This window comes from Bos indicus, chromosome 16, assembly GCF_029378745.1.
Source record: "Bos indicus isolate NIAB-ARS_2022 breed Sahiwal x Tharparkar chromosome 16, NIAB-ARS_B.indTharparkar_mat_pri_1.0, whole genome shotgun sequence".
Taxonomy (NCBI): domain Eukaryota; kingdom Metazoa; phylum Chordata; class Mammalia; order Artiodactyla; family Bovidae; genus Bos; species Bos indicus.
Window position 1 is genome coordinate 76,976,995 of NC_091775.1, and position 25,593 is coordinate 77,002,587.

The following is a 25,593-nucleotide window of genomic DNA, read 5'->3' on the forward strand; positions in this document are numbered from 1 at the left end:
TAGCTCATTTCTTTTTAATTTATTTTTTATTGAAGGATAATTGCTTTACAGATTTTTGTTGTTTTCTGTCAAACCTCAACATGAATCAGCCATAGGTATACATATATCCCCTCCCTTTTGAACCTCCCTCCCACCTCCCTCCCCATACCACCTCTCTAAGTTGATACAGAGCCCCTGTTTGAGTTTCCTGAGCCATACAGCAAATTCCCATTGGCTGTCTATTTTGCATATGGTAATGTAAGTTTCCACGTTACTCTCTCCATGCATCTCCCCTTCTCTTCCCCTCTCCCCATGTCCATATGTCTATTCCTTATGTCTGTTTCTCCATTAGTTCAGTTCAGTTCAGTTGCTCAGTCGTGTCCAACTCCTTGTGACCCCATGAATCACATCACACCAGGCCTCCCTGTCCATCACCAACTCCCGGAATTCACTCAAACTCACATCCGTCAAATCGGTGACGCCATCCAGCCATCTCATCCTCTGTCATGCCCTTCTCCTCCTGCCCCCAATCCCTCCCAGCATCAGGGTCTTTTCCAATGAGTCAACTCTTCGCATGAGGTGGCCAAAGTACTGGAGTTTCAGCTTTAGCATCATTCCTTCCAAAGAACACCAGGGCTGATCTCCTTTAGAATGGACTGGTTGGATCTCCTTGCAGTCCAAGGGACTCTCAAGAGTGTTCTCCAACACCACAGTTCAAAAGCATCTATTCTTTGGCACTCAGCTTTCTTCACAGTCCAACTGTCACATCCATACATGACCACAGGAAAAACCATAGCCTTGACTAGACAAACCTTTGTTGGCAAAGTAATGTCTCTGCTTTTCAATATGCTATCTAGGTTGGTCATAACTTTCCTTCCAAGGAGTAAGCGTCTTTTAATTTCATGGCTGCAGTCACCATCTGCAGTGATTTTGGAGCCCCCCAAAATAAAGTCTGACACTGTTTCCACTGTTTCCCCATCTATTTCCCATGAAGTGATGGGACCAGATGCCATGATCTTCATTTTCCAAATGTTGAGCTTTAAGCCAACTTTTTCACTCTCCTCTTTCACTTTCATCAAAAGGCTTTTTAGTTCCTCTTCACTTTTTGCCATGAGGGCTGTGTCATCTGCATATCTGAGGTTATTGATATTTCTCCTGGCAATCTTGATTCTAGCTTGTGCTTCATCCAGCCCAGCGTTTCTCATGATGTACTCTGCATATTTTCCATTGCTGCCCTGTAAATAAATTCTTTAGTACCATTTTTTTAGATTCTATATATATGTATTAGAATACTATATTTATCTTTTTCTTCTGACTTACTTCACTCTGTATAATAGGTTCTACGTTCATCCACCTCATTAGAACTGACTCAAATGCATTCCTTTTTATGGCTGAGTAATATTCTATTGTGTATTTGTACTACAACTTCTTTATCCATTCATCTGTCTGTGGACATCTAGGTTGCTTCCATGTGCTAGCTATTGTAAATAGTGCTGCAGTGCACAAGGGGATACATGTGTCTTTTTCAATTTTGGTTTCCTGAGAGTGTTTGCCTAGGAGTGGGATTGCTGGGTCGTATGGTGTTTTTATTCCAAGTTTTTAAGGAATCTCCAAACCACCTTCCATAGTGGCTGTATCAATTTACATTCCCACCAACAGTGCAAGAGCATTCCCTTTTCTCCACACCCTCTCCAGCATTTATTGTTTGTAGACTTTTTGATGATGGCCATTCTGACCAGTGTGAGAAAAAAAATCATCATAGTTTTGATTTGCATTTCTCTAATAATAAGCGATGTTCAGCATCTTTTCATGTGTTTGTTAGCCATCTGTATGTCTTCTTTGAAGAAATGTCTGTTTAGGTCTTTCCCCCACTTTCTGATAGGGCAAAACTCCTTCCTTTTTTCTTTATTAATCTTTTAATATGAGAAGAGAAACTAGTATTTTCCATAAAACTCCCTGACTTGATGCTTTGTGAACATTCCGTTACTGTCCCCTTTCAGATCTTATTTTGGAGGGTTGGTCAATGTAAGTTATACCAGTTCAGCAATATTAGGGGCATAGAGACAGGGCTGTGTGGTTCTGGCAGAGAAAGATTTTCTCTGTTCATTCCTGTGTTTGGTGATGTTCCATTACTGGACACTAGCTTTCCTTAGTTGAACGGACTTTTTAAGTTAGTTATGTGTTTTTGGCTGTGCTGGGTCTTCATTGGTTGTGCTTCTCAGGCTTCTCGCGGTGGCTTCTCTTGCTGCCCAGCACAGACTCTAGGTGTGCGGGCTTCAGCAGTTGAGGCGTGTGGGCTCAGTGGTTGTGGTTCCTGGGCTCTAGAGCAGAGGCCTGATGGTTGTGACTCATGGGCTTAGTTATTCCATGGCATGTGGAATGTTCCAGGACCGGGGATCGAACCCGTGTCTCCTGAATTGCAGGTGGATTCTTTACCACCAAGCCACTAGGGAAAGCCCCAAACTGACTTTTGTACCAACCTCTGTTAGGGGCACCTCCTTTGTGTGAGGGCAGCTTTTCGCATCAGGAAAGAGCCCCCACTTAGTAAGAAGTGCTTCCTGCCATGTTATTTTCTGTGTGATCAGGTTTTTCTTTCCCTTGATTCTCCTGATTAGCTTCTCTAAGTGCCCCTGATAGAAAGGTCTTCAAGCAGAGTGATTTCCATCTATCCTCCAATCTGTCCACTTGGTAGCCCTCACCTCTGCACCAGTGATTAAAGAAATTCATAAAATATGTAAATAACCACATTTACTGAACAATCGAAACAGACATTGTGCTACTCTTCATACTTTATTTGAGCTCTGAAGAAACAGTCCAGTGTTGAGAACACAGACCTTGTGTACAGACTATCTGGTTTCCAGTCACAGCTCTGCACTCACAGCTGTGGAACCTCATATAATTTATTTAACTTCGCTCCCTGTGGTTTCCTTATCTGCAAAATGCTGTTGTGAGGACTTAAATACATGAATATATCAGGTGCTTAGAACAATGCTGAGCACATAGGAAACACTACAGACGTGTTTGTTGTCATCCTTGTTGCAGAGGGCTGGGACTGGCTGTTATTTGATTTTCACAGCAGATCTGTAAGTATCTGTTTAAAAAGAAACAGGTTCAGAGATGTTAAGCTTGCACAATGTCACGTAATTGCCTGGAACACAGTACTCATTAAATACACATTTAGTAAATGAAGTTATAGAGAACGGAGTTAGAGACAGGACTGGCTGTGCTTTTAATCTCTGTTCCTCAAAATATCTCTTTTAATTATTTCCTGCCAATTAAGATTACTTTCTCCGGAATGGAAGTTGTGTGTTCGAGTCTCCCTGGCTTCTTTTAACATTTTCTTAAAAACATTCTGTTAAAAATTCCTTGTAATTTTTCTCTTAGACCTAGCTTCCTTCCTAAGTCTTCAGTGTAATATGGAGGTTTCCAGTATTTTAACGGTTTTTTTTTTTTTCAATTGGTATTGTGGTGTTAGGAAAAAGGAGGGTTTTAGATTATCTGCTTATTGCCAGTTTACCTGGTTTTCTCTCATGGTGATCTTTTTCTCTATTCTGGATTATTATCAGTCCCCAGAACTTGAGCTAGGTTAATATCTAGAAACAGAAATATTTTTCAGTGATGATGATTTACTGCTGGTTGAAGAATCTTTCTGAATATAACTCATACTGGACCTAGCCATCCAGTTTGTTCATACCTGAGTTCAGACATTAGCAAACTTTTTTCGGTAAAAAGCTAGGTCATAAATAGTTTCGGTTTTGTGGACCATACAGTCTGTGTTGTAAATGCTCAGTTCTGCATGGTGCTGTGAATGCAATCAGCCATAGACAGCATGTATGTGCCCCAATAAAACTTTTATTTATGGACACAGAAATTTGAAGTTTATATACTTTTTACATTTTATATGTTAGATATTATTCTGTTAAAAATGTTCAACTATTTGAAAATGTAAAAATCCCATCTTAGCTTGTAGGTGACATAAACATAGGCAGCTGTTGAGAATTGCTCTACAGACCATAATTTGTCCCCTTGCCCCTTTTCCTGCTTCAAATTCCCACAGTCCCTTTTATCCAGATGATTCCACTTTATTCATCATGCCACAGCTGGAATTATCATTCTTAAATTTAAACTGCTCATCTGATTATATTACTCCCTTATTTATGATCCTTCATTGGCCCTCCAGACTCCTTGGCACCGTATTCCAGGTCACAAAATCTGCAGCATCTTCTCTTCCAGACATACCTTTCAATACCCCTTCTGAGCTTAAAATGGCACCTCTTTCTAGGAAGTTGTCTCTGAATTTTCAGGCTGAATTAATCACTTTTGCATTCCTACTTTCACAGTTCTTTGGATATGTTTTAAAATATTTATCTCATTATGTTATAATTCATTGTATTCGTGGTTGTATACACTCGTCTTAATACAGGGTCTTAACGTAAGTAACTGGATGAATTTCTTTGTTTTTCCAAAACCTGGTTTATGCTTGGGACTGACAAATGATTTTGAATGATACAACAAAAGAATTTAGATTTGAGTGCTCACATCTGCCATATATCACATGAAATGTGTTTTATAAGGAAGGGAAAAAACCTAACAGTTTTGGAAGGAAAATAGTATATGGGGTGTATCTTTTTGCAAAGCAGAGATTCACTTGGTAAAGTAAAACCACTTGGTAAAGTAAAACTTTAACTTAATTTGTTTTGGATTTTTTCTTAGTGGATTTGAATTTTAAAGGCTATAACTACATTTTCTAAAACTATCAAGTTTTAAGAGAATTAACAACTCTTTGTGTTGAGAGCTTCTATTACCACTTGTAGATAAGCCCAGTGAGGTTGCAACTATAAATCTGAGATTTGGGGAATTTTTTTCAGTCCTAAGCACTTGGGTGCAGAAATAATCTTAGAGCTCATTCCAAATGTCCTAGGGATGCAAACGGTGAAAAAGGTTTGGGCAGCTATGGATCCAAACTATGGGCCAGTTCTGGATCTGAACTTCCAGTCTGTTCTCTTCCGCCTCCCCATTCACATATCCCTTCTCTTCTCCACAGAGAAGCATTGGATTGGCCAAAAAGTTCATTTGGGTTTTTCCATGAGATGTTACAGAAAAACCTGAATGAACTTTTTGGCCAACCCAATAAATACATGTATTTATAGATATAAAAATAATTATTGGGAAGAAAGCTGCAGCACATATATTTGATTTAAAAAAAAAAAGCTTCCTGGAGACTCTGCAGGCTCAGGAACCTTACAGTTATTCACCTGGGATGGTACCCAGGCCCCTTGAAGACCAGGCTTAGTGAGTGACTCCCTCTGTACGACTTTTCCCTCTCTTCTGAGCAATGCACACAAAAGTCTGTGGAATCACTATTTATAGCAGGATAGAAGAAAGAAATGCTGTAGGGTGCTGAAAGGTTTAGTCCACTAAGGATTTTGGAAATTAATATTGATGTCAGTGGTGAGCGTGTCAGAATCGCTCATGTTCTTTTCTTAGTAGTGTCACAATGATTCATGATGTGAATAGAATTTTTTTTTTTTCATACTGTCTCTTCTACTCAATTCCCAGGCTCTGTTGCTATTTCTGCTTTTCTATGGTGGTGATAATTGAATGAAGACAGGGAGCAAAAGGGCCTCATCTGTTTTAATTTCTGAGTAGGAACTTGGATTAACTAGAATCAGGACTGCAACCTGAACTCAGGAAATCATTTAAAAAATATATATTGAATCATATATTCCAGTATAATCAAAATACACTGAATCACTTGGCTGCACACCAGAAACTAATAATATTATAAATCAATTACAATAAAAAGATGTCTTTATATATCATTATAAAATAATTTCTAAAGGCAATTATAGAATTTTAATAAAGTAAGTTCATATATGCCAATAAATTAAATAATTGCCCTTATCTTATTGTGTGACTTCACAAGTTTATGTTTGTGTTTTCTCCACAGTTCTAGAAAATATCTCTCAATTAAGCTTTGCAGAACTCAGTAACACAAATTTTAATATATCCAGCAATTTCGTGATGGGCCTTCTCTTCAATGGGGAGTAATTTTTTTTCATGTGTGACTAGGTACTGGATTTATTCGTTGGATTTTGTGGTAGTTTAAATTTAAAAGCTCTTGAGGATACTCATGAGATGGCCGGATGGCATCACTGACTCGATGGACATGAGTCTGAGTGAACTCCAGGAGTTGGTGATGGACAGGGAGGCCTGGTGTGCTGCGATTCATGGGATCGCAAAGAGTCGGACACGACTGAGCAACTGAAATGAACTGAAGGATACTCAGCCTTGTCCTGGCTTCTTGATTACTATTTCTCTTTAGGTTTATAATGGGCATCTGCTTCTTTTGGTGGCCTGCATCCATTTCCCCTTCATTTGACAGCAGCATCCTCATCCTGAATTCCTCTGGAGAAGTTGTCAATTTTCCATTTGGGGTAGCTTGGTAGTGCCACATGGCAAATCCAGGTGCACTGCCCAGCTTCAGTTTGGTAGAGCACCTGGTTCTGTCTTCCTTGACTTTGACAGAATGGGGAAATTATTAGAATTCATTTGTGTGAGAGGTATTATCCTGATGAACTTAAGCTGTTCTTATTGTCATGACAAGGCATCACCATGGTTTTACTCAGGTTATTCCAACCTGTTCTCCTAAATTTTCATCTGTCCTTTGAGGGATTAAGTATTCTGCCAATAATTTCCTCTAGGTTACCTGTTACTTATAACATATGTATTCTAAGCTCTTAGATGAGGATCTAGCCAAGGAAAATATTTACCGACTCATTACCCATCACGGTTCAGAGCCTGGTTGTAAATGAGCAATGTAATTGTAAGGAAGTGCCCACGTCAAATGGGCCTGGATTCGCAAAGAATTGGACACGACTGAGCAACTGAACTGAACTGAACTGAAGGATCCTTTCACCTGTCAGTCAGTTGCTTTGCTCTGGCCATCTCAGCTATTCACTGGGGAACTTGAAAGTACAGACTCAGGCCCAAGGAGCTGCAGACATTTCTGCCAAAGCATTACAAGTTGGGAACTAGAGTTAGTCTTGTTGCCTTAGAGCGTTTTCTCATATGACTGTGAAGCTTATTCTTTCAGCTTAATTCCTCTCTTTTTAGCACATTTGAGCTTCTGCCTGGTCTTGCTGATTTGTCTCCCTTTTCCACTTTGTGCCTGAGTCCCTGTTTTGAACAGAGTCCATGGGTTTGGGGCCCTGAATACCCTAAGTAGTTCAGTACAATTACTCAATTGTGTCCGACTCTTTGTGACCCCATGGACTGCAGCATGCCAGGCTTCCCTGTCCATCACCAGCTCCCAGAGCTTGCTCAAACTCATGTCCATTGAGTCGGTAATGCCATCCAACCATCTCATCCTCTGTCATCCCCTTCTCCTCCTGCCTTCAATCTTTCCTAGCATCAGGGTCTTTTCTAATTAGTTCTTTGCATCAGGTGGCCAAAGTATTGGAGTTTCAGCTTCAGTATCAGTCCTTCCAATGAATATTCTGGACTGATTTCTTTTAGGATGGACTGGTTGGATCTCCCTGCAGTCCATGGGACTTTCAAGAGTCTTCTCCAACACCACAGTCCAAAAGCATCAATTCTTTGGTGTTCAGCTTTCTTTATAGCCCAACTCTCACATCCATACATGACTACTGGAAAGACCATAGCTTTGACAAGATGGATCTTTGTTGGCAATGTAATGTCTCTGCTTTTTACCTAAGTAGATCATGTCAGAATTCTCCCCATTGTGGTCTAGTCCAGTGCCTCATGGCTGCTGGCTGAATTTCTGTCCCGAACAGAGCGACTTGGAACATCCTAACTCTGGGCATGAGCCCTTACTTAGCTCCTCTGTTGCACCAGACAATCTGCCATGTAAGCTTGTGAAAGCATAGGTTCTGCTGTGTGCTTTATTTATATCCTATCTGTTTCCTACTGTGTGTATGTGTGTGTGCGCACATATATGTGTGCCCTTGTGTGCTTTTCCTAGCAAGAGTTTTATATGTAAATTTAAAAAATTTTTTGGTATTCTTTTAAATTTCAACATTGCCTGCCCTTTAAACTAAAAAATAATTTTACGTTTCTTTGACTCCACCGTCTTCATTAAACATCCAAGTTTGCAAGGCCAGAAACCTGAATCATTCTTCATGCCTCCCTCTCCCACAATCTTCACTCTCAGTCAGTCACTAAGTCCTGCTAGTGTTTCTTTTCTCCCACTTATTCTTTGAAATGTATTCCAACACTTTAAACTACAACACTCCTGCATAGTGAGAGAAAGATTAATACTCATTGTAGATGTACAGACTTCTTAAGATTTGAAAATAAGTGACAGGGATTTTTTACTTTGTATTGTTTAATCTCTCTTTTCTCAACCATAAAATGGTGCAATAATATTTTCTAATCTGAGTTGTTATGAAGTTGAGAGTATAAAATGCTTCATATATTGGAAAATAGCTTATAAAATATAATTGTTACCTGGAAATTACGTGGATATACTTAAAAGTCTTCAGCCCCCTGGTTTGGACCCTGTATCCCTTATGGGAAGCTTCTGCTCACCTCCAACTTTGAACTGTCCCCTTGCAAAGCCTTCCTCCTCCCAGAGTTGTTCTCATTTTGTGTGTCATGTTTATATACCACCTGAAATGTATTACTACATATTTATTACCTCAAAGAAAAATACCAACACCAGAACTTAATATCCACTGAGATTTTTTTCTCTCTAAAATTACCCTCATTTCTACCCACTATAGCTAAATTAAGGTTAATTTGTTTGCAAAATAAGTCCAGTTTCAATAAACTTGGTCTGATTATTTAGATAAGTATAATTAATCATATAGATTCTTTTTTTTTATTCTGCAGTGAGTTTTATTAAATTCAAAGGAGGCACTTCTTTATGAAAAGATAAAAAACCCAGGGTACACAAGCATGCATTGTGAGACAAACCAGAGTTGAGGCCTGCTCAGAGCAGACCCCAATTCATACAACAGCCTACATGAAGGTGTTTTTATTCGGTACAAACAGACAGCAACAGTAAGTAGCAAAAGAGTGAGGCCATAAACACCCTGAAACATGTGCGAGTTCTGGACAGGCTCTGACCTGTATATATCTATACATATATCTATATGATATAATCATATAGATTCTTTTAAATTGAATGCCCTGAACTTCTCATCAGGAACCTGAGATTAAACTTTGAGAGGCCTGTAAAGGCCAGGAAAGCAATGCCAAGGACTTGCCATCAAATTCACCTGTAGTACCTATAGATTTGGGTGAATTCCTCTCTTCTCAATGTCCCCAAAGTATTTTGACATTCCTGTACCTACCAGGAGTGGCCTTCCTTATTTACCTGGTAAGGCTGCTGGGAACCTTGTAGGCAAGGTAGCAGGGTGTTTTTCCAGGGAAATTTATGGCTCCATAAAGTCCACTCTAGTTCTTTGAAACTGTCTGGTCATATATGATTCTATGCATAGTCTCAAACGTGACATTCCAGTCAAAGTCAGTGTTTCCAGGTGTGTCCTGTTACAAGAAGAACAGATTCTTATGCAAACTTATGCAAATAGTTTGATTGCTATAAAAATAAGAGTACTCATTAAGAGTTTCCAAATTCTGGGAGGATCAGGTAGAAAGAAAAGATCAGTTATTCAGTTTGCTTACAAAGGTGTAATTTATCAAATTTCTGTTAAGTCAGAATTAGCTTAAATGAAACAACGATTAAAGTCAATAATATTTCAGACACAAAGTCATAAACATTTTTATCCAGCCATGTGACTAATCCTTGTTGATCTTGATCTTTTGTTAACAGTTTGTGAAGCCAGCAGGTTTTTCATTAGGATTCACTTGTTTGTTACCAAGTTCACGCATGTGTGAGTGCTAAGTGGTTTTAATTGTGTCCGACTCTTTGCAACCCTATGAACTGTAGCCCACTAGGCTCCTCTGTCCCTGGGATTCTCCAGGCAAAAATACTGGAGTGAGTTGCCATGCCCTACTCCAGGTGATCTCCCCGACCCAGGGACTGAACCGGAGTCACGTGTGTCTCCTGCGTCAGCAGGCAGGTTCTCTACACTGTAAAGGTGCGTGTTGTTGTTCAGTCGCCCGGTCGTGTCCCGCTGTTTGTGACACCGTGGACTGCAGCATGCTTACAGTACCAGATTCCAAACTTACTTGAACTCAGTTCATTGGCAAAGAAATATACATAAGGATAGTGAAACAAAACAAGTTCATGTGCAGATGGGAATTTTATACATGATTTCAAATTTGAAATACAAAGGAAATTATTTTGACTATTGGCGATCCATTTAGAAATAAAGTTAGATTTACAAGTTCCACATTCATAAAATTGGATTTTATATAAATACATAAAAAAAGCATTTAATAAATATTTTTAAAATTTAAAATAAATATTGGAATAAGATACCAGTAACATCCTATGTCAGTAATCTTGTAGCCTTTTCTTCTATAAGATAAAAACAAAAGGACATAAAAATAAGATTAATAAATGTATGTAAGGCAGATAAACTTTTAAATAAAAATGTAAAAGTTCATAAAGAAAAAACTATAAACAAACCTAAAAAGAGGAAATACTTTCAATATACAGCAGACTAAGAATTAACATTCAACTTTATAAAGAAATCAACAAAATATATAAAAATTTAAGAAAGTTAATAGAAAACAAGCAAGATGTGGGTTGGCAAATCACTGAAGAGAAAACACAAATGTTCAAAAGATGCTCAGTTTTTTTAAGTACGAAGGATATGAAAATTAAAATTTCAAGTTTTGATTATGAATTTTAAAAATCTATACAAAATTAGAATACATGATATGATGAAACTCCATATACTTAATAACCACTTTCAAAATTTATCAAAAAATATCCAATCTTATTTCATATAGCCACTCCCCTCCCCACTGAGATTTAGATATATGTTTTATCATTTGATGTTGTCAGTGTTGGGGAAATATAAAGAAATAAGTTTCTTCACATACAGCTGAGAAAAGTTGAAGTTGGTCACCTCATTTTGTGAAGCATCTATTGAATTTAAAAATGAAGATACTCTGAAATCTAAAATCACTGCTTTTAAGCCTTTGCCCTAGAGAAACTCTTGTGCATTTGCACAAAAAGTGTGTAAAATGATTATTATTAAATTATTGTTTGCATAGAGAAAATTGGGAACAACATTGATGCCTGGAAAATGAAAAAATTAAACTATGGTACATCTATCCTGTGGACTGCCTTATGGCATTAAAAAGTGTGAGTCAGAGAGCTGAATGCCGCCTTCTCCTTGCCGCCCCCTCCCTGGCCGGGTCCTGGTCCTTTGTGGACCCTGGCTGCCTTAGGCTGGTGGTGGAGCCGCTGCTCCTGGTCTTGAGCTAGTTGAGATGCAGGAGATTCCAGGTCTGCGTGGATCTGTGCACACAGATGCTGGAGAAGTCCCTTGTATCTAGGCACCAGCTGGATCCTGTAAGCCCTGTGGTTCCTGGTGATAAGGCTGAGGGCTCTGGGGGTGTCCAGAGAGGAGAGCCTGGGGTGGGATTGAGTGTGTGGTCAGCACAGGCACCCAAGACTGAGACCCTCTGCAGACCAAAAAAAAAAAAAAAAGTATGAATGAGACAGATTTAATAATGTGCAAAAATATCCAGGACATATTGTTGAATGAGAGGAGGAAGTTGCATAATAATATACATGCTATAATATCATTATTTAAACAAAAAATAAATGAAAAGAAGCCAAATAACTTTTCTATCAATCAATCAATAATCTGTCAACCTGTGGCTTAGAATGGTATAAAACAATCTTCACAAACAATAACAATGGTTATTTCTGGAGAAGAGTGTGAGATGGGTACTCATGAAAGATTCTTTAGAGTGTTTTTGTAAGTACATTTATAATTTACTTACATAATTACATACTGTTATAACAAGAATTAAGAACAGTAGGTTAATAGAACTAGGTTTGGATCTGAGCTTAATCACTTATTACATGTTTGACCTGGATCACTCACTTGTCAAATTGGTATAACTTCATATACTTTGTGGAGATTCTGTGAGTTTTAAACAAGCTAGTGTCCAGGAGGGCTTCTCAGGTAGATCAGAAGTAAAGAATCCACCAGTCAATGTAGGAGATGCAGGTTTGATCCCTGGGTGGGGAAGATCCCCTGGGGAAGGAAATGGCAACTCACTCCAGTATTCTTGCCTGGAGAATCCCACGGACGAGGAGCTTGGCAGCTACAGTCCACGGGGTTGCAAAGAGTCGGGCACAACTGAGCGACCGAGCACACAAGCACACAGTGTCCAGGAAAGAATCTGCAATCCGGAGCAGGCAATCAGCTGAAGATAACCAGCGCTGTTTGCACGCTATTAACTCAACTTTAAACCTCAAGTAACTGAGTGATGAAGTATTTTTTCTCACTAGATTGCATCTGTTCCCTAGATTCATAAGGGCAGTGACCCTGATGTTGATTCTGGTGTTTGGTGTACAATAGGCACTCAGTGATGTTTGTACGTTAATATGGTACCTGTCCTTTCCACCAAAAAGAACCGCTGTCCTGAGTTCCAGAGTTGTATTTCCAGATCCTAGCACATATCCTCTTCTTGGTTCTGAATAGGCACCTCAAACTGAACATATTTTAAAACCATACTTATTATGTCTATCTACGCACCTTCATCTTCTCTTATATTCCTTTGATTATGACATCTAGTTTATTGATGAAAAGTCTTCAGTACTTCTTACTGTCATTCCACTGTAGACTTTTTAACTTTGAAGACAAATATTGACCTTTAAGATTTTATTTTCTTCACTTTGTTTCATTTTGCTCATTTTTTATACACTTTAAATACAGTATCTTGTAGGGAATCAGTGGGCTTTTCTAAATTCAAGGAGCCATATTTTTTTCTCATATTTGAAAAATATATACCATGAGTTCTCAGAAATTATATCCTCTCCATTTCATTTTCTTCCTTCTTTCTCCTGGAATAGAACTTTCCACATTTCTTCAGTGTTCACTCCTTGGGACCATCTCTTTATCTCACACTGCTCTATTACGGCTGAGTTCTTCAGGACCATCTATTTAGCTGAGCATAGTGTCATTCTACCATTTAAGCTGTGAGTTGAATTTTTTATTTCAAAGACTATTTTTCAGTTTTAGAATTTATATTTGGCTCACTTTCTAATATGTCTAATTATTTTTTTATGATGTCTTGTTTTTTGAAACTCACACATTCTTTTTCTCTAAAAACTTTTAAATAGACATTTTACAGTGTTATTTTAAAGTCTCTTCTGATAGCTCGCTTCCCTTTTCTTTGAGTCTTCTGAGTGTGAATGTTCCCATTTGTCTTGTCTGCTGTCTCTCATGGCAGCAGGCTTCTAGTTTGATCTGTGGTTTCAGACTGTGAGGTCATCTTCAGTAGAGGCTGCCTTCCATGGCTCAGTGTGAACTGTGAGTTTCAGCTTTCCCACATAATGATTCCTATTCGGCTCTGCTCACGGTGCCATTTTCCTATTTACAAACCAGTACTTCTCTCTTTCCCTTTTATTTTTAATAAGATTTTTGGCTTAAAACGTTGCACCACATGTTCAGTTTCAGCTGAGACCTCCCCCTGGTATAGGTTCACCCCTGGGGCAGGCCTGGGTTCTGTCTCTCACCAGGAGCTCTCTATCCACATTCAAGAGCAGGAGTCCTGCTGCCAGTTTGCATCCCATAGCCAATGGTGGGGGGCGGGGGTGGAATCAGGCCCCCACATGAAGCCAAGAGATTTCTGTCCCAAATGGACATTCCCCTTCCTTTTTAGAGCTCACCTGTATATTTTTACAAAAGCTACTGTTTGTCCAAATGCATATATTTCAGTGTGTTTGACTTGGAAGAGAGTGTTTGCTGCTTGTTTGGAAGCCTTGTTTATATTCTTCATTTCTATGGGTGCATTACTATTATCCCAATGCCCAAGCTGGGAAATTTATAGCTTTTCTGGGGCCATAGTCTCTAACACTGGCACTTTAGATCTGTCTGTTTTACCTGGAAAATTTATAGCTTTTCTGTAGCCATAGTCTCTAGACTGGCTCTTTAGATTTGTCTGGTTATCCGTCTGATTTTATTCTTTTTCTTTTATTTGCTATCTCCACTGTCTGATGCAGTTTGGGCCCCCTCAGCTCTCTTGTGTGCTATGACAATGTCCTTTTCACTGGTTTCCATGCTTCTCACCTGCCCTCTTCCAGTCATTGCTACATGACCACTGGAGTTATCTTTCCAAATGCAAATCTCATTATGCTGATTCTATGTTTAAACCTATTGTTTCTTTTCTTCATATTAGAAGTTAAACTACCTTGATTTTACTGAGTTTTATGCACTGACGTTGCCATGTTCACACTCATATTTCTGTAAAGTCAGAATATATTCAGTTTCTAGATCTTCCCATACACTATATGCCCCTATTCCCACGCTGCTGCTGCTGCTAAGTCACTTCAGTTGTGTCTGACTCTGTGCGACTCCATAGACGGCAGCCCAACAGGCTCCCCCATCCCTGGGATTCTCCAGGCAAGAACACTGGAGTGGGTTGCCATTTCCTTCTCCAACGCATGAAAGTGAAAAGTGAAAGGGAAGTCGCTCAGTCGCGTCTGACTCTTCGAGACCCCATGGACTGCAGTCTACCAGGCTCCTCTATCCATGGGATTTTCCAGGCAAGAGTACTGGAGTGGGGTGCCATTGCCTTCTCCCTCTATTCCCATACGTATGCCCTTTCCCTGAAATGCCCTTAAAATACTACTTTCCCTCTGTTTATTTGTTGTAATCATACTTGAAAATTCAGCTTAAATATTACTTATTTTGTGAAGATTTCCTAACTAGCCCCAAATCTGATGCATAGTCAGACATCTTTTATGTAATTGTTTCAGATCAGATCAGTTGCTCAGTCATGTCCCACTCTTTGCAACCCCATAAATTGCAGCATGCCAGGCCTCCCTGTCCATCACCAACTCCCAGAGTTCACTCAGACTCACGTCCATCGAGTCAGTGATGCCATCCAGCCATCTCATCCTCTGTTGTCCCCTTCTCCTCCTGCCCCCAATCCCTCCCAGCATCAGAGTCTTTTCCAATGAGTCAACTCTTCGCATGAGGTGGCCAAAGTACTGGAGTTTCAGCTTCAGCATCATTCCTTCCAAAGAAATCCCAGGGCTGATCTCCTTCAGAATGGACTGGTTTGATCTCCCTGCAGTCCAAGGGACTCTCAAGAGTCTTCTCCAACACCACAGTTCAAAAGCATCAATTCTTCGGCACTCAGCCTTCTTCACAGTCCAACTCTCACATCCATACATGACCACAGGAAAAACCATAGCCTTGACTAGACGGACCTTTGTTGGCAAAGTAATGTCTCTGCTTTTGAATATGCTATCTAGGTTGGTCATAACTTTCCTTCCAAGGAGTAAGCGTCTTTTAATTTCATGGCTGCAGTCACCATCTGTAGTTATCTTTAATAGTTTTGTCTTTTGAAAAACCCTAATTTTCTCTTTAGTTGTAACACTCATAACACAACTTTATGGAATATTTTCTAGTACTGTCAGCTTCTATGCCTGGAGCCCTTCACTCCCTCTCCAGTCTATCAGGTGGTCTTATACATTGTCACTCACTTAGCCTTGAGGTCCGTGATATCCATGGTGGAGCCCTTTTTACAAATGATTGTATTTGTTAGAACAGTTTTAGGCTTACCGTAGAATGGAGAGCAAGGCACAGGGACTTCCTGTATATACCCTGCGTCCCCACATACAGTCTCCCCATTTCAGCATAACTCACTAGATGGTACATTTTTTACCAAAATAAACCTGTATCAACAAATCAGAATCACCCACAGTCTATTAGCTTAGCGCTCACTCCTGGTATTGTACAGGCTATAGGTACAGGCTATGGGTTTGGACAGGAGTATAATGGCATGTATCCATCACTGTACTATCACACAGAGCATCTTTACTGCCCCCAGATGCTCTGTGCTCAGCCTGTTCACCTCTCCCTGGAGGCCATTTGAGGACAGATGGAAGATTTCCCAGAGTCCACATTGCAAAAAGCATAAAGGAGTACATAAGAATAAAGATGGAAATGGAACCCACAGGGCTTATTGAAGGAATAATGTTCTAGAAATCAGTGGGGAGACTGTAGTCCTAACTGCCATATCTCACTAGATGACTCTGGGCAGACAGTATAATTGCTCTGCATTTTTGTTCTCTACCTAATAAAATACAGGGATTAGAACAGAGGATTAATATTGCCTCTTTAATCTGTAATTACTTTGTTAAATTGCCTAAACTAAATTATTTGCATTATAGGGGAAATTTTTAAAAAAATAATAACTATCATGAGCTCTGTAAGAAAGAAATAGCTAAAATGGATAAGCCCCACTAGAAAAAGTAAAATCCACTGGGAGTGGGTCAACGTATAATATTAGTAGAAACCATTAAGCTATCAAGATACTATTCCCTGTTTAGATACACAAGCAGGAAATATAGAGGCTTCCAAATATGTAAGCTTTTGACAGAGCCCTCAAGTTTTACACAAAATTTTTCTAATGTAACTTGCATTTTAAGTGTAACAAGTAGACAGTTTTAACAATGGACTGAAACCATGTACTAGTACTGACCTTAGAGAGGAAGGAATCTGACCATGTACTAGTACTGACCTTAGAGAGGAAGGAATCTGACCATGTACTAGTACTGACCTTAGAGAGGAAGGAATCTGACCATGTACTAGTACTGACCTTAGAGAGGAAGGACTCTGACCATGTACTAGTACTGACCTTAGAGAGGAAGGAATCTGACCATGTACTAGTACTGACCTTAGAGAGGAAGGACTCTGACCATGTACTAGTACTGACCTTAGAGAGGAAGGACTCTGACCATGTACTAGTACTGACCTTAGAGAGGAAGGACTCTGACCAAGTACTAGTACTGACCTTAGAGAGGAAGGACTCTGACCATGTACTAGTACTGACCTTAGAGAGGAAGGACTCTGACCATGTACTAGTACTGACCTTAGAGAGGAAGGAATCTGACCATGTACTAGTACTGACCTTAGAGAGGAAGGAATCTGACCATGTACTAGTACTGACCGTAGAGGGTAGGGAATCTGACCATGTACTAGTACTAACCTTAGAGAGTAAGGAATCTGACTTAAACTAGCAGACGTCTCCATCAAGTGTCCAAGGATAACGCAGTCTTAAGAACTTGAACGATTTAACCTAAAGGAAAATATTGCAATATTTAGCGTAAGTATATGGGCTTCCCAGATGTCTCGATGGTAGAGAATCCGCCTGCCAATGCAGGAGAGGCACATTCCGTCCTGGGTCAGGACGATTCCCTGGAGAAGGAAATGGCAACCCACTCTGGTATTCTTGCTTGGAGAATCCCATGGACAGAGGAGCCTGGTGGGCTACAGTCCACAGAGTTGCATGTGACTGGACACGAGTCACAAGAAATAGCATCAGTTCAGTTCAGTTGCTCAGTCGTGTCCGACTCTTTTCGACCCTATGAATTGCAGCACGCCAGGCCTCCCTGTCCATCACCAACTCCCAGAATTCACTCAAACTCATGTCCATCGAGTCGGTGATGCCATCCAGCCATCTCATCCTCTGTCATCCCCTTCTCCTCCTGTCCCCCAATCCCTCCCAGCATCAGAGTCTTTTCCAATGAGTCAACTCTTCGCATGAGGTGGCCAAAGTACTGGAGTTTCAGCTTTAGCATCATTCCTTCCAAAGAACACCCAGGGCTGATCTTCTTTAGAATGGACTGGTTGGATCTCCTTGCAGTCCAAATAGCATAAGTGTATATAAAAAGTAAGTAAACATATTTGCATTTAACCATTATGATAAAGCAAAAGTTCAAGAAATCCCAGCAGATATAAATAGCATGAACAGGATTAGAAGTGGGCCCTAAGTTTATTGTAGAAAGTGATTGAGTGAAAGTTGCTCAGTCATGTCCAACTGTTTGTGACCCCATGGACTATACAGCCCATGGAATTCTCCAGGTCAGAATACTGGAGTGGGTAATCTTCCCTTCTCCAGGGGATCTTCCTAACCCAGGATCGAACCCAGGTCTCCTGCATTGCAGGCAGATTCTTTACCAGCTGAGCCACAAGAGAAGCCCAAGAATAGTGGAGTGGATAGCCTATCCCTTCTCTAGTGGATCTTCCCGACCCAGGAATCGGGGTCTCCTGCATTGCAGGCAGATTCTTTACTAACTGAGATAAAACTGCTCCTAAATAATCTCTAGGACTCTGCCCATTTTATCAGTGATAATAATCTGAGTTGTGAGAGTATGTTTATGAAAAGCTGATGTGTCTGTGAATTGTGTTCTAAAGATGAAGGTAAATATACAGCAATATAAGGTGATCCTTTAACAGTTGCCAGATCATAACGACTGTGTGCCAAGACAGTCATCAGAAACTAAACCCTCTGCTAAGAATGGTTTAGGACACCATTCAACAGGCCCTTGGGAGGCAGAGTTGTTCATGGAAGGAAACTAGCACACACGGTTTGAGGGGGATGACTCCAGTCCAGCATGAAAAAAATCTGCACCAGGTTTGAAAAATCACCCCATCCCCCTGTGCAAGTAAGATGCTAAGAAGTACAACTGCTCTTGGAATCTGAGTCCTTGTGGTGAGGGAGCTGTTGGAGGGGAAGGGGCAGAGATAACATTCAGGTGAGACTCTGAGACGCTGGCTACCCCCTGAGTCAGGCAGGGCTGGGAGCTGGAGCTGGACAGGGACCAGACCACCAGTAGCAGGTCGGGGCATGTCCTCCAGGACACCATGGCGCTACGGACAGTTAACCACCGTCTCCTCCTCTGCCTCAGTCTCTCACTGCTCATCTCCATAAAAAGTAAGTCTTTTCCATTTATTGAACTTTTGGCACTTTTCCTGACTTACAAATGTTTCATGGGAATAGTGTGTAGTGTTGCACGTTCTGCAAAATACAAGGCTTTTTTAAAAAGTAAAAAGGATTTGGTGTTAGCAAGCATCTTGTGTTGAATCAGTGGGACCAGCCAGTGTGAACAGTTTTCAGATTCTATGATTTCCAATAAGTATTTAGATATAGATAATGTTCTTTTTCACCCCTTCGAATGGTGAGCACGAGATTGAAATGGGCACATAGAGAGGTTATTTTGTTGTGTTTATACTTTTATAGAATAAATTTGGCACTTTGATATAGTCTAAAAGGAACTTAAGCTATACAGCATTTTATCCCCAATGCTGTGTAGCTCCACTTTTAAAGAACTTTGTGTTCCAACAGTTTCTCTTATGATGAAGGGGATAGAACCTCAATTTTCCCCAAAGGATAATGGTTCAAAGCATCTATTTTACCAGAGAGGAATGGGTTTCCTTTCTATCGTATGTGCTTCTGTTTTATCTATCATAGTCCACCAACTTCCCCAAATGAAAATAAGAGTAATGTTTTCTGGGATAGTCTTGTCAGATATATGGCAGTCTGGAAAATCAGAGGAGACCAACAGCCTCAGCTGTGTGTTTATGCAGGACGGTAGCTATTGAACATTCAAAAGGAAGCAAGCAGAGTGCATGCTCCTCAAAGGGGCCGTGTGATTTGTGTCTGCTGAATCTGAATATCAATAAGGGAAAGCATAGAGCAGCTGCTGTTAAACAAGACAGCTTGGCATTAGCACAGTGTTCTGTAATCTGGGTCACCTGCTGTGGCTGTACCAGCGAGATTGTTACTTATATGGCTTACAGCTGAGATTGTTACTTGTATGGCTTATAGCGAGATTGTTACCTGTATGGTTTACATCTGAGATTGTTACTGGTGTGGCTTACAGCAAGGTTGTTACTTTGGTTTTACAGCTGAGATTGTTACTTGTATGGCTTACAGAGAGATTGTTACTTGTATGGCTTATAGCAAGATTGTTACCTGTATGGTTTACATCTGAGATTATTACTGGTATGGCTTACAGTGAGATTGTTACTTGTTTGGCTTACAGTTGAGAATTTTACTTGTATGGCTTGCAGTGAGATTGTTACTTGTATGGCTTACAGTGAGATTGTTACTTGTATGGCTTACAGTTGAGAATTTTACTTGTATGGTTTACAGCTGAGATTGTTACTGGTATGGTTTACAGTGAGATTGTTACTTATATGCCTTACAGCTGAGTGTGTAGCAAAGGCTGGGTGGAAAAACAACTCTTTTCAATAAGTGCTGCTGCTGCTGCTGCATCTCTTCAGTCGTGTCCGACTCTGTGCGACCCCATAGACGGCAGCCCACTATGCTATAGCTGAGGCAGCCAAAGGGAGTGGAGAAAAACCAAATGAACGGGAAAGTTGCAACACATACACACACACTCAGGGTTGTTTTTTGCCCAGAGGTGTACTTTCATGCATTGGAGAAGGAAATGGCAACCCACTCCAGTGTCCTTGCCTGGAGAATCCCAGGGATGGCGGAGCCTGGCGGCCTGCCGTCTATGGGGTCGAAAAGAGTCGGACACGACTGAAGCGACTCAGCAGCAGCAGCAGCAGTGCTTATTGAAAAGAGTTGTTTAGTTATTCATCCTCCTTGAAACTTCGAGTGGGGCCCATGCACTGGGAAACGAGACACAGAAGCTTTATGTTGAGAAGTGGGGGACGGGGGGAGAAAAGGAGCAAAAGAAATGGGAAGACAGGTAAAACGTAAAATGAGGTGACCTTATAGTACCTTTTATGGCAAAGACCTTTTAATTCCAGTTAGGTATAGTTCCTAGTGTTTGCTGCACGTAGCTTTTAAGGAGATGAGTGTAGACCTTTTATTGTGCCATCTCTGTTTTCAGGGGTGTCACAGCTGTGTAGCTGTGTTTTCTGTCTCTTTGAATTGGTGATTTTATTGATAGACTCTAAATAAATACTTTGGAATTACTTGATACATTCTCTAAAACAACATCTTTTATTAGTTAAAAAAACTTGAAGTCTCACTTTAATTTTTAAGCAGGCAAACTCTCAAACTCTGTGTTAATATATTTGCTTTCAAGAGGAGATGACACTGCCTTCTTGTTCCTAATACCTAGTTTAGGCATTTTCTTCCCCCGACTTGAAAACTTTCACAACCTCAGCCTTCTTTTCCACTCTGACTGCTTATGTGACAAATCCTATATTCCATCCATATTAATAAAATAATAGTACGTTTGCTGACCTTGCTAAATATTTTATATGTGCTATACTTCATTTAATTCTTCCCAGCTCCCCCATAAGATAGCTATGATTATAACCATCCCTATTGTATAGAGTCAGAAGGCTACACCAGGTGTCTCAGCCTTTGGTAGACAACAGAGAGCTGGAATGTTTAAGATGCCACCTCTCAAGTGCAGCCCCTGATAATTCATATGTCTGGGTGGGTCCCCATGAATGTATTGTCAGCAAGCTCTCTGTTTCAAACACAGGCGATCACAAGTTCTGCAGTATGCAATACATCTTCCTGAGAACTTTAATCAGAGTTGTAAGACATAAGTGTCTCTCTCTCCTCGAAGAGATTGTTTAGGAGAAAACATATAAGTACAATGAGCTTTACGAGCGTTTTTTCCTTATGACACACATGACCACATTATCAAGTAGAACCTTTTATTAATTGTCTTACAGCTGAAGCAACCGTGGCACACACAGAGGTTATTTGCTTTTCTGAGGCCACACTGCCGGGAATGCCGGGCCTGGGACTAGGGCCGAGAGGTCTGACTCTGGCTGCTGTGCTCCTAGCTTGTGTACTGACTCTCTTGAAGGATAATGCAGCAGCAGTGTGGGGAGCTGGGGGCAGTGCTGGGGGAAGGTAGGTTAGCACACTGCTCAGAACATCATAAAAACATAGAGAAAATTGTGGTTATTTGGATCATATGAATTTATTGAATCAATATTTTTTTCCTCTTGAACTTTAACAAAAAGTTTTTGAAATGAAAAATGAAGTACATTCTTTTAAATGAAGAGGGAAGAGTCACCCTTGGTTCCATACTGTAATTTTTTCATGAAAGTGGTGCCTCCCTCTCCTTCCAGGGTGTGCTGTTTCTGTTGACCGTGCACTGTCCTACAATTCCATTTCCTTCTGGGTGAGGACATGGACATGCGGAGTCTCAGAGCGGAGTTCAGGAAGGGACATTCCCTTCCTCTTCTGTGCAGAGAGACACTCCCCTTTACTCAGAGCTGTGATGAATTTGCGGTTACACGCTGCCAATTGTTTTCCTATCTGTTCCGTAGTTTTACAAAACTGGTTATTGTGCGTAACCTACATTGAATTTTAATAATTCAAGAAGAACTATTGTTTTCTGCTTTGATGTGTTAAGAGAGAATTTTAATGTGAAAGTGAAAGTCGCTCAGTCGTGTCTGACTGTTTGTGACCAGGCCAGAATACTGGAGCAGGCAGCCTTTGCCTTCTCCAGGGGATCTTCCCAACCCAGGGATCGAACCCAGGTATTCCGCAACCCACAGTGAGCCATCAGGAAGTTTTCTGCTTGTGATGTATTAAGAGAGAATTTTAAGAGTTTTATTTATTTACTTGTTGGCTGCGCTGGTCTCGGTTGCTGTGCAGGCTTTTTCTCTGGTTGTGGTGAGTGGGAAGTTGAGTGATGTGAAAGTCCCTCAGTAGTGTCCAACTCTTTGTGTGTTACCCCTTGGGTACAGTCCATGAAATTCTGCAGACCAGAATACTGGAGTGGATAGCCTTTCCCTTCTCCAGGGCATCTTCCTACCCAAGGATTGAACCTAGGTCTCCCGCATGGCAGGCGGGTTCTTTACCAGCTGAGCCACAAGGGAAGCCCAGTTGCGGTGTGAAGATTTCTCATTGCGGTGGCTTCTTTTGTTGTGGAGCACAGGCTTTCGGGTGCTCCTGGGACCAGTAGTTGCAACTCGGGGGCTCTAGAGTGCAAGCTCAGTAGTCGTGGCACAAGGGCTTAGTTGCCCTGTGGCGTGTGGGACGTCCCTGGACTGGGGATCGAATCCGTGTCTCTATCATTGGTAGGCAGATGGTTTTCCACTGAGCCACTAGGGAAACCCAAGGGAGAACTTTATTGGCATGAGATTTTCGTATGGTTCACAGTGTCCATGGGGCTCTTTTAAATAATGAAAGCACCTTATAAATGACTCTCTTTGTGACCTTGACACATGAAAGGAAACTACCATATTAGAGCTACTGTGCTTTAGGAAAGTAATTTATAGCTATCTTTCTTGAGTCTTTCATGCATTTGGATCTAAATTGAATATTGTCAATGTAGATTCAACATCTAGTTTAATTTAAAATTGTTTTAACCAGTATTCAAAGTGTGGTCATATTTAACAGTGTATAAGAGAAATGTGCTTTGACGAAACTATTATTAAATTTATTTGAATAACTTCGAAGACTTTGGGATGCCATCCTATCTTCTAGAACCCATCAGCAATGATTAAGTAGATGAATTTGAATTGTTATTTTAAAGAAGTAGCTCAGTTGGTAAAGAATCTGCCTGCAATGTTGGAGACCTGGGTTTGATCCCTGGGTGGGGAAGATCCCCTAGAGAAAGGAAAAAGCATTTTAAAGAATGCTTTCTTTTCAATCTACCTGAAGTATACAGAGCAAATAGAATCTATAAAGATAAAATATGATCAGATGTATTCAATCGTAATAACCCTGGTGGCTGTTATCAAGAAATAATTGAGTTTGCTCAATTGCCTCCCAATGTGGGAGACCTAGGTTTGATCCCTGGGTCAGGAAGATCCCCTGGAGAAGGAAACGGCAACCCACTCCAGTATTCTTGCCTGGAGAATCCCATGCACAGAATAGCCTGCTGGGTTAATAGTCCATGGGGTCACAAAGAGTTGGACACGACTGAGGGACACACTACCAATGTCAAAGTTTCAACCCACAATCCTGTTGAAATATCTTTATCAATTTGCATGTACTATTTATGTGACTTTCCTTTTGTTTTTATTCTTTTTTAAAAAACATGTTAATTGGAGGATAATTGCTTTAAAATGAGTTGGTTTCTGTTTGTATTTTGACGCTTGTTTCCCTGTGTGCGTGCTCAGTAGTGTCCAACTCTTTGTAATCATAGACTATAGCCCACCAGGCTCCTCTGTCCATCGGATTTTCCAGGAAAGAATACTGGAGTGAGTTGGCATTTCCTACTCCAGGAGCTCTTCCCAACCCGGGGATCGAACCTGCAGTCACATTCGGCCCCTGCATTGAGAGGCGAATTCTTTCTAATGGAGCCATCAGGGAAGCCCTGCGTGTTTCCTTTGGATAGCACCTTTTCCCCCAGCACCTTCTGTGTGATTGTTTTCTGCATTTCTTTGCTGTCCTGATCAACTTTCCTTCCTGGGATCTTTGTATACAATAGAGTTCACTCTTCTTTCTCTACAGTTCTCTAGGTTTTTAAAATGCTCTATTACAACAAAATACAGAACAGTTTCCCTACTCTGTAAGTCCCCTTTCTCACCCTCCCTTTCTGCTCTCGCCCTCTAGACAGTCTCTGATCATTTCATTGTTCCTGTGTGCGTGGCTGCTAAGTTGCTTCAGTCATGTCCTATTCTTTGTGACCCCGTGGACTGTAGCCCGCCAGGCTCCTCTGTCCATGGGATTCTCTAGGCAAGAATACAGGAGTGGGTTGCCATTCCCTTCTCCAGGGGATCTTACTGTCTCTATAGTTTTGTCTTTTACAGGATGGTATATAATTGGAAGCATAAAATGTGTAACCTTTTCAGACTAGTTTCTTTCAAGTAGCTGTATTCATTGAAGGCTTCTCCATGATGTTCTGTGACTTGAATACCTCATTTCTTTTTATCCCTGGATAATATCCCATTATGTTGATGTACCACATTTTGTTTATTCACCTATTAGAGGTCATCTTGGCTGCTTCCAATCTTGGGCTATGGTCTTAGTTTCCTACGTAAGCTGTAGCCAAGTGCCAGAAACGGCGCGGGTCACCAGAAATCCATTCTCTCCTGATTCTAGAGGCTGAAAGTCTCAAGTCAGGGCGTCAGCAGGGCCTCTGCTCCCTCCGAGACTCTGGGTCAAATCCTTCCGTGCCTCTTCCCAGCGTCTGGTGGTGGTGATCTTCAAGCCCTGGCGTTCCTTGTTCCGCAGCTGCATCACTCCACGCTCTGCCTGTGTGATTACACGGTGTGCGCCCTGTGTCTGTCTGTGTCTCTTCTGTCCCTCTTACAAGAACATCAGGCACATTGGGTTCGGGCCCATCCTAATGACCACATCTTAACACGTGTGCATTCCCAAAGACCTTGTAAAGTGCACAGGGCACAAGCACCAGGGGTTAGGACTTCATGATTTTGCCGTAACAGTGAAATCTGAGGAAGGAATGGACTCAGTCATCTAGAACCAGGTCCTATTTGGTGATACTGTTAACACCCTTTATGAGTCTTGTAGAGTTTCCTTCCCAATTTAATAAAAAGCAGTGATTCCTCCAGAGTTTTCCAGCAGTGTGTTAGGCGTGTTGTCATATATTCCCTAGCCTTCTCTTTGTTCTCAGAAAAGTTCTACTGCACGGAGAACGCAAACCAGTGTACTTAGAATAATAACAGGATGGGACCAAAAATAAGAAAAGACATAGCGGTAGAAATGAGCTTGCCTACCCAGAGCTGAAATGTTTTAGCTGAAGCAAAAAGCGTATTAGCTCTATAGGGAAATGAAGGTAAGACTAGT

General features: G+C 40.8%; 1 protein-coding gene across 5 annotated transcripts in view; it reads left to right on the top strand.

The window, feature by feature from the left end:
- The window catches only part of CRB1 (crumbs cell polarity complex component 1), a 265,895-nt gene that overhangs the window by 32,913 nt on the left and 207,389 nt on the right, over positions 1 to 25,593 (top strand). Inside the window, exon 1 of one of the 5 annotated variants that reach the window (XM_070768706.1) lies at positions 17,764 to 18,822. The exons of 1 other annotated variant lie outside the window; for it this stretch is intronic. In XM_070768706.1, coding sequence (XP_070624807.1) covers positions 18,753 to 18,822 — 70 coding nt within the window. In that variant the 5' untranslated portion in view covers positions 17,764 to 18,752. Of the gene's footprint in view, positions 1 to 17,763; positions 18,823 to 25,593 lie in introns of those variants that run through there. 3 more of the 5 variants (XM_070768707.1, XM_070768708.1, XM_019976851.2) reach the window with 3 other exon arrangements.